The 9,097-nt window shown below is 42.6% G+C and overlaps 1 protein-coding gene across 1 annotated transcript; it reads right to left on the reverse strand.

The window, feature by feature from the left end:
- Window positions 1–205: 205 nt before the first annotated feature.
- LOC311123065 (NACHT, LRR and PYD domains-containing protein 1 homolog) lies at window positions 206–8,829 on the reverse strand. The gene is made up of 10 exons (XM_084197345.1): window positions 8,678–8,829; window positions 8,035–8,072; window positions 7,277–7,341; window positions 6,930–7,144; window positions 6,483–6,742; window positions 6,198–6,323; window positions 5,900–6,032; window positions 5,785–5,814; window positions 3,446–3,728; window positions 206–2,846 (listed from the first exon to the last, which is right to left on the reverse strand). The coding sequence occupies exons 3-10, from the start codon at window positions 7,282–7,284 to the stop codon at window positions 2,840–2,842; spliced, it is 1,062 nt and encodes a 353-aa protein (XP_084053471.1). The 5' UTR covers window positions 7,285–7,341; window positions 8,035–8,072; window positions 8,678–8,829; the 3' UTR covers window positions 206–2,839.
- Between the last annotated feature and the right edge of the window lie 268 nt (window positions 8,830–9,097).

Genomic DNA, 9,097 nt, shown 5'->3' on the forward strand with positions numbered 1-9,097 from the left:
TCTCCATGTGACTAATAAACTCATCTAATCTAATTACCGATGGGATTTTAAAGTGTTTTCTAAAATTGATTATTATAATAATAATATTATTATTATTATTAATAGTAGCATCATAAATAATGTTATTTGTATTACTGCTTTTACCATGACAACTGTCTAGTAATCATTACTTTTAATGCTGTTAACAAATGTCAATGCTATAATATTATTTGTGCTATAAAGGCGGTTGACTTTATTGCTTTTTTCCATATTGTTAAACAACATTCTAAGTCACAATACATTCCTTTTAATTGACATGTACAACATGTATTTGACAGGGATAATGCACATCAATCAACATTTCTGTAAATGTGCCAGATTTAGCTGTAGTCCCTGGGCAGGTAGATACACATAGAAAAATACAACGTTATAAAACATTTAGTAAAACATTGTGTATAGATGGGGGCTGATTGGTCCTTCAGCCACTCTCAAGTCATTGGTAAAGGGGTGAGAGGTTGAACAGCTCCTTATGTCTGTCAATGGACAATGTGTTCTCACTGAGAAAACTGCTGATAGACTGAGATGGTTGTGTTGATATCCAGCCCCTCCCATTAACCTCTATCAGGCCAACACTGTACAATATATTCATAAAATACATTTCTGTGGTTTTAAGTTGAATGCCAAATTCTCAGAGCCATTTTCCCGGACACATTCACAGTGAGTATGCAAATACAGTAAGTAAATTCCAATAACATCACAATACATGCTTACAATGCGTATACAATACATGCTTACAATGCGTATACAATACATGTTTACAATGCGTATACAATACATGCTTACAATGCGTATATAATACATGTTTACAATGCGTATACAATGAAATTTAAAATCTAAAGTTTAAAATACACAGACATCAGGTAGGTAGGTGTGTTGGTGTGAGAGTGAGACAGAGTTGTATCAACATGTTCTGCTAGATAGGGGTCCAGCTAGGTACCTAGTGGAGGACTAACTGACCCTCCTGCTAGATAGGGGTCCATACCTAGGTACCTAGTGGAGGACTAACTGACCCTCCTGCTAGATAGGGGTCCAGCTAGGTACCTAGTGGAGGACTAACTGACCCTCCTGCTAGATAGGGGTCCAGCTAGGTACCTAGTGGAGGACTAACTGATCCTCCTGCTAGATAGGGGTCCAGCTAGGTACCTAGTGGAGGACTAACTGACCCTCCTGCTAGATAGGGGTCCAGCTAGGTACCTAGTGGAGGACTAACTGATCCTCCTGCTAGATAGGGGTCCAGCTAGGTACCTAGTGGAGGACTAACTGACCCTCCTGCTAGATAGGGGTCCAGCTAGGTACCTAGTGGAGGACTAACTGACCCTCATGCTAGATAGGGGTCCAGCTAGGTACCTAGTGGAGGACTAACTGATCCTCCTGCTAGATAGGGGTCCAGCTAGGTACCTAGTGGAGGACTAAATGACCCTCCTGCTAGATAGGGGTCCAGCTAGGTACCTAGTGGAGGACTAACTGTCCCTCCTGCTAAATAGGGGTCCAGCTAGGTACCTAGTGGAGGACTAACTGACCCTCCTGCTAGATAGGGGTCCATACCTAGGTACCTAGTGGAGGACTAACTGACCCTCCTGCTAGATAGGGGTCCAGCTAGGTACCTAGTGGAGGACTAACTGACCCTCCTGCTAGATAGGGGTCCAGCTAGGTACCTAGTGGAGGACTAACTGATCCTCCTGCTAGATAGGGGTCCAGCTAGGTACCTAGTGGAGGACTAACTGACCCTCCTGCTAGATAGGGGTCCAGCTAGGTACCTAGTGGAGGACTAACTGACCCTCCTGCTAGATAGGGGTCCAGCTAGGTACCTAGTGGAGGACTAACTGACCCTCCTGCTAGATAGGGGTCCAGCTAGGTACCTAGTGGAGGACTAACTGACCCTCCTGCTAGATAGGGGTCCAGCTAGGTACCTAGTGGAGGACTAACTGATCCTCCTGCTAGATAGGGGTCCAGCTAGGTACCTAGTGGAGGACTAACTGACCCTCCTGCTAGATAGGGGTCCAGCTAGGTACCTAGTGGAGGACTAACTGATCTTCCTGCTAGAAGATACACACCTCCAGGAGGCTGCAGAAGGAGAGAGGCTGTGTGGCTGGACCTTTGGTTAGTTTATTGCTATTATAGTGGTCATGTTTGATTGACATTTTCTGTACATTTTTGGGAGCCTGAATTAAAGCAACAGACACCAAGACCATGTTGAACCACCCTGCCTGTCTATTCTGCCTGGTCTCCCCACACCCAGGGGTTGGCTACAACTGTTGTTCTGAAGCTGTGTACAAAGACATAGAGTCCATCTTCCCAAGAAGGTTGATCATCCTGGAACATGACTCAGTTCCTTTTCTCAACACCATGTCGATGATGTCACGTGCCTTCTCTGCCCTCTCAGGTATCCCCTTTAGTGAGGCCATTTCCTCCCTTCCTTCCTTCAGACAGAGTGAGTTGCAATCCCATAAAGGATCTAAGGAAGGTCAAGATGTCAACGTGGTGGTGTGTCTTTGACTAGCCAGCTTCATGCTGTAGCACTGGCTTGACGAGGTGAAGAAGTGTCTTTGACTAGCCAGCTTCATGCTGTAGCACTGGCTTGACGAGGTGAAGAAGTGTCTTTGTCTAGCCAGCTTCATGCTGTAGCACTGGCTTGACGAGGTGAAGAAGTGTCTTTGTCTAGCCAGCTTCATGCTGTAGCACTGGCTTGACGAGGTGAAGAAGTGTCTTTGTCTAGCCAGCTTCATGCTGTAGCATATTCAGATTAGGTGAAGAAGTGTCTTAGTCCACAGACTAGGAGACAGGCCTCAGCGTCTTCAGATTAGGTTCTATAAGAAAGAGGATGGAGGAGAAGGGAAGAGAGAGATCAGAAAGTATGGAGGAGAAGGGAAGAGAGAGATCAGAAAGTATGGAGGAGAAGGGAAGAGAGAGATCAGAAAGTATGGAGGAGAAGGGAAGAGAGAGATCAGAAAGTATGGAGGAGAAGGGAAGAGAGAGATCAGAGAGTATGGAGGAGAAGGTGAGAGAGAGATCAGAAAGTATGGAGGAGAAGGGAAGAGAGAGATCAGAAAGTATGGAGGAGAAGGGAAGAGAGAGACCAGAAAGTATGGAGGAGAAGGGAAGAGAGAGATCAGAAAGTATGGAGGAGAAGGGAAGAGAGAGATCAGAAAGTATGGAAGAGAAGGGAAGAGAGAGATCAGAAAGTATGGAGGAGAAGGAGGAGTTCCACCTGAGATAATGATGTGATGATGGTCCTATGATGTAACTACAATAAGATAACAGTCATTTATTACAGACAGAAACACTAAAACATGCTTCCATTCTGGAAAAACAGTTCCTCTTTGATCTGGGTAGCTGTGTTTATATTTGACCTATATTTTAAATCATTACACATATTCAAGGGAGGGAGCAAAGAAAACTGTCTTACCTAGATTCACTCAAGTCCTTAACAAGATGGTTTTCATGTTCAACGAGAGCTTTGAAACAAGCTCCCGTCACTTCTGGTCCTTTGGGGATGACTGCTTTCAGTAGTTTTCTCATTCGGTCCTGTTCAGTTGTTTCAGCTGTTATTCTGGAGTGCTCTTCTTCACCAATCATGTGCTTTGACCACAGATCATCTGCTATTGGCATTGAGTTTTTGGTTCGCTGAATTAGTTTAGCCCAGTGTTTCTTCAGAAACTCCTCAGCAGGAATGTCAGGGACTGTTAATGCTGAAGGGGGGGTCAATTAAATTAATATGGCTTTAGGGTTAACAGCAGCTGTTTCAACATCTTCCAGTCTCTCCAGTTATCATTCCTCTGATAGTCATTTATTGTATAGAGCCGACTCCAGGGTTGTGGTCTATTCCAATTAAAGTCAGTCAATTTAAAATAAAAAATTGAAATAATAATTTTTCCTGTTAGGTTTATTGAGAATTCATTGAAAATATATTATTAATGTTTTATCAACAATCTACTCAGAATAATATAATGTCAAAGTGGACATGTCCCCCATACATTCAACATCTGGAAGGTCCCTCAGTCAAGTATCGCATTTCAAGCACAGATTCAAGTATATATTTTTTGAAAGCCTCATAAAGAAGGGCAGTGATTGGTAGATGGGTAACAATAACAAATCAGACATTGAATATCTCTTTAAGCATGGTCAAGTTAATAATTATCCTGTGGGTGATGTATTAAACCACCCAGACACATCAAAGATGCAGTCGTCCTTCTGAACTGAGCTGCAGGACAGGAAGGAAACTGCTTAGTGATGTGACCATGAGGCATTGGTGATTTTAAAACAGTTAACGAGTTCAATGGCTGTGATGGGAGAAAACTGAGGATGGATCAACAACATTGTAGTGACTCCACAATAATGACTTAAATGACAGAGTGAAAAGAAGAATACAAAATATACAGAATAAATATATTCCAAAACAGAAATACCTTATTTACAAAAGTATTCAGACCCTTTGCTATTAGACTTGAAATTGAGCTCAGATGCATCCTGTTTCCATTGATCATCCTTGAGATGTTTGAACAACTTGATTGGAGTCCACCTGTGGTAAATTTAATTGATTGGACATGTTTGGGAAGGAACACACCTGTCTATATAAGGTCCCACAGTTGACAGTGCATGTCAGAGCAAAGACCAAGCCATGAGGTCGAAGGAATTGTCCGTAGAGCTCCGAGACAGGATTGTGTCGAGGCCCAGATCTGGGGAAGGGTACCGAAACAGTTCTGCAGCATTGAAGGTCTCCAAGAACACAGTGGCCTCTATCATTCTTAAATGGAAGAAGTTTGGAACCACTAAGACTCTTCCTAGAGCTGGCCGCCCGGCTAAACTGAGCAATCGGGGGAGAAGGGCCTTGGTCAGGGAGGTGACCAAGAACCCGATGGTCACTCTGAAAGAGCTCCAGAGCTCCTCTGTGGAGATGGGAGAACCTTCCAGAAGGACAACCATCTCTGCAGAACTCCACCAATCAGGCCTTTATGGTAGAGTGGCCAGACGGAAGCTACTCCTCAGTAAAAGACACATGACAGCCCGCTTGGAGTTTGCCAAAAGGCACCTAAAGGACTCTCAGACCATGAGAAACAAGATTATCTGGTCTGATGAAACCAAGATTGAACTCTTTGGCCTGAATGCCAAGCGTCACATCTGGAAGAATCCCTGGCACCATCCCTACGGTGAAGCATGGTGGTGGCAGCATCATGCTGTGGGGATGTTTTTCAGCGGCAGGGACTGGGAGACTAGTCAGGATCGAGGGAAAGATGAATGGAGCAGTACAGAGAGATCCTTAATGAAAACCTGCTCCAGAGCGCTCAGTCCTTGAGTGGCCCAGCCAGAGCCCGGACTTGAACCCGATCTAATATCTCTAGAGAGACCTGTAAATAGCTGTGCAGCGACGCTCCCCATCCAACCTGACAGAGCTTGAGAGGATCTGCAGAGAAGAATGGGAGAAACTCCCCAAATACAGGTGTGCCAAGCTTCTAGCATCATACCCAAGAAGAATCGAGGTTGTTATCGCTGCCAAAGGTGCTTCAACAAAGTACTGAGTAAAGGGTCTAAATACTTATGTAAATGTGATTTTATTTTATATATACATATTTGCAAAAATTTCTAAAACCTGTTTTTGCTTTGTCATTATGGGGTGTTGTGTGCAGATTGATGAGGGGGAAAAAACAATTTAATCAATTTTATAATAAGGCTGTAACGTAACAAAATGTGGAACAATTCAAGGGGTCTGAATACTTTCCGAATGCACTGTAACTCATGTTTACTTACTTGTTGAATGGGTGGCAGTGATGTATTCATCTGAAAGATAAACAAAATGAGTTTATATCACTCTAAATAGCATCTGTTACAAAAGTACAAAGTTATGATTGACATATGCTCCTACCTTGTGATACCACTTCTTTCCATGCAATCCTCTCATCATCACCGAATAACTCCATCTCAATGTCAACCCCTGTCATTTTCACAACCGCCTTGAAAAAGCTTGGTGTGGAGTCTCTATGTATGAGATGAATCTTCTGGAGAGAGATGGAGAGAACGAGAGAGAGATTGCTTGCAATGTAAACATATGTTTCCCATGCCAATAAAGCCATGTGAATTGAGAGCCATCGAGCGAGAGAGAGCAATGGATAGAAATGTGATTTAAATGTCCGATTCATGTTCTTACTTTACTAAAACTGTACCTGTGGATTGATGGCGGTAGAACAGGGAATGTTCAGTCTGAAGAAACTATTCAGTTTGAAGGCCTGCTCTGGTCTTGTGATGAGAACCCTTGAAGACCCTTGAGACTTTTCCTGTTGTTCCACAGCCTGCGAAACGAGGCATGAAATACACAGCCAGTCAATGTATAGTCTTATTCAAACATTATTCAGAAAACTAGCAACACACTATTATCTTCATGTTATGAGTGTCAACATAAACCGTACCACTGCTTAGTTAAGGTCACCTCTAAAAGAATGGTACCTCACCTGTATTTGGCTGGGGTTTCTGGGGAACAGGTATAGGCGTGGAATTAGTATTTCCTTTTTCACTGTCAGATAGAGCATCAGCTCACAGTGGACATCTATGTTCCGCCAAAAGATATAGCTCAGTATAACAGAGATAACTGAGAACTTGGGATGGAGAATCTTAGCATGGAATCTGGTGACCTCATGCACTTCCTCAACAGACACTCCATGTTCCTCTACATGAAGAATCTTCATCTCATTCCTCAGGGAAGGGTTGGTCCCTGAACAACACAATAAAAAGGAGACAGAAAGACAAATATTGTATTATTCAAACAACTAAAACACAAAGAATATGCGGTACCAGATCACAGTAAACTCAAACTCCCAGAATATTCATTCATTCATTCAGGAAGTGAAACTCAGTTACATGGAAATGTCTTTCTGAATACTATGTGAATATGCTTTTACCTAAACAGACAAAGTGTGGCAGATGAACTTCCTCCAGTTCACCTAACTCCATAGTGATGTCCAGCAATGGACCACCTTGTCCGTACTGCATGTCTTTCAGAAGGTGACTGTAGGGTTCCCAGTTCCTGAAGTGATACTTCAGAATGACATCTCTGTCACACACCCAGCGGAGCCCAGACACTGTGCACTCATAACGCCCTTTGGGTGTCCTGTGCCTGAGGGCAACAACAAGATATGGTAGAGAGGGTCAATCGTCAAATGGAGAGGTTGGATTAGAAGCCTATTCCCAAAGGTAATGGGGAAATACACTAGCAAGTGGAATGAAATGTTAAAAGTAGTTATTTTACCTGAACATTGTCACTCCCTGGACAGTGGAAGTCAAGGGTTCAATCTGAAGCCAGTGTGTGGAGTCCTGAACAAGGACAAGCATGTCAGTTATACATATGGGGCCAGTTTCCTGGACACAGATTGAGTCTAGTGATGGACTTAAAGCATGATCAATGGAAGTTTCAATAGAAAGTTCTTTAAGGTACAGGACTAGACTTAATCTGTGTCCGGGAAACTGGCCCATTAACCAAAGTAACTAATCTAATGTATTTATTCAATGTTACATGGAATGCTGGTATGACAACAGTTAAAATCCTGCATGCCTACAAGCAGAACACAGGACTGTCTATATCCCAGTATGAATGGTTGGTCAGTACACACCTGGCTTTCAGACTGTGTTTCTATTACTAAAGCAGAACACAGGACTGTCTATATCCCAGTATGAATGGTTGGTCAGTACACACCTGGCTTTCAGACTGTGTTTATATTACTAAAGCAGAACACAGGACTGTCTATATCCCAGTATGAATGGTTGGTCAGTACACACCTGGCTTTCAGACTGTGTTTATATTACTAAAGCAGAACACAGGACTGTCTATATCCCAGTATGAATGGTTGGTCAGTACACACCTGGCTTTCAGACTGTGTTTATATTACTAAAGCAGAACACAGGACTGTCTATATCCCAGTATGAATGGTTGGTCAGTACACACCTGGCTTTCAGACTGTGCCTGACTCCTGAAGGTATGTAAAAGTGAGAATTGACATTATGACTTACCTCAACATGGTCACAAGTCTTACAGCTCTGAGGAATCCCTGAAGTCAAAAGTAGTTGTTATTTAAAACGGACAATCTCATGTAATAATGAATTAATAAATATTAAACACACTTGTAATAAAAATGAATGTAAGTGAGCAACAGTCTCAGAATGTACACTCATTATCATACCATAATCTGACATTAGTGTTATATTAATGAATGTTTGTGGAAGCAGGAAACAACATGGTTCTGGTCCATGTTTTGTAGATGTTGGGGGCCTGATTTCTGGTAGATCCCAGGATGAGAGCTTAACGGTAGAGCCAGCTAAATTATGTTGTACGAGCAGCACCGCAGATATTGTGATGAGCAAGATGCCTGACTTCTCTCTCACACAGTATTTGCCCATGTGCACAGGTTCTCTTCACTCTTACAGCGTGGTAGCCACGGGACCAAAACAGAGAAGTTTAGCATCGCGCTCCAACGCCCTTAGTTGTTGTAGAAGTTTACCCACTATGATGTTTACTTTGTGCATCTACATCATATTGCTGACTCTACCTTTAAGTTTGTTTTGACCAAATAGATCATGATTGTGTTCCTTGCCTGGTACTCAAGAACGCTTTAATCGTATTTTGATTTTAAAACAATTATCAGTTAACACTCACATATCTGGTCTCTGGTGTTCTCAGGTCCAGGCTTGATACAACACTCTCCACCATGGTCTCTGCTGTTGGGAAAGCAGATGGATAGACTGTGATTAAACTAAATACAACTTATAAAGGCTTTATATAGCATACATACAGTCTTCATAAGCAATACAAAGGGTGTATAAAGGGTGACAGAACTGCTCCCTATGTAGGGTGCATTGCCAAATGTGACATAACACTATGTCAACTTCCATGGAGTCAATACTGGTGGTGACATTACAGGTGACATTGCTTATCTTGATGAAAGCCCCTAGAGACGTGATGTCACCAGGTATCATTTTAACAGGTTCTGATGCCCTCTTGTGGTTAGAGTGAAACTGACACTACAGTGAGACATAGGAGAGGAAACATCTGTACATCCAACAGAACACATTAAAA

This window comes from Coregonus lavaretus, assembly GCF_964263955.1.
Source record: "Coregonus lavaretus genome assembly, contig: HAP1_SCAFFOLD_452, whole genome shotgun sequence".
In the NCBI taxonomy this organism is placed as follows: domain Eukaryota; kingdom Metazoa; phylum Chordata; class Actinopteri; order Salmoniformes; family Salmonidae; genus Coregonus; species Coregonus lavaretus.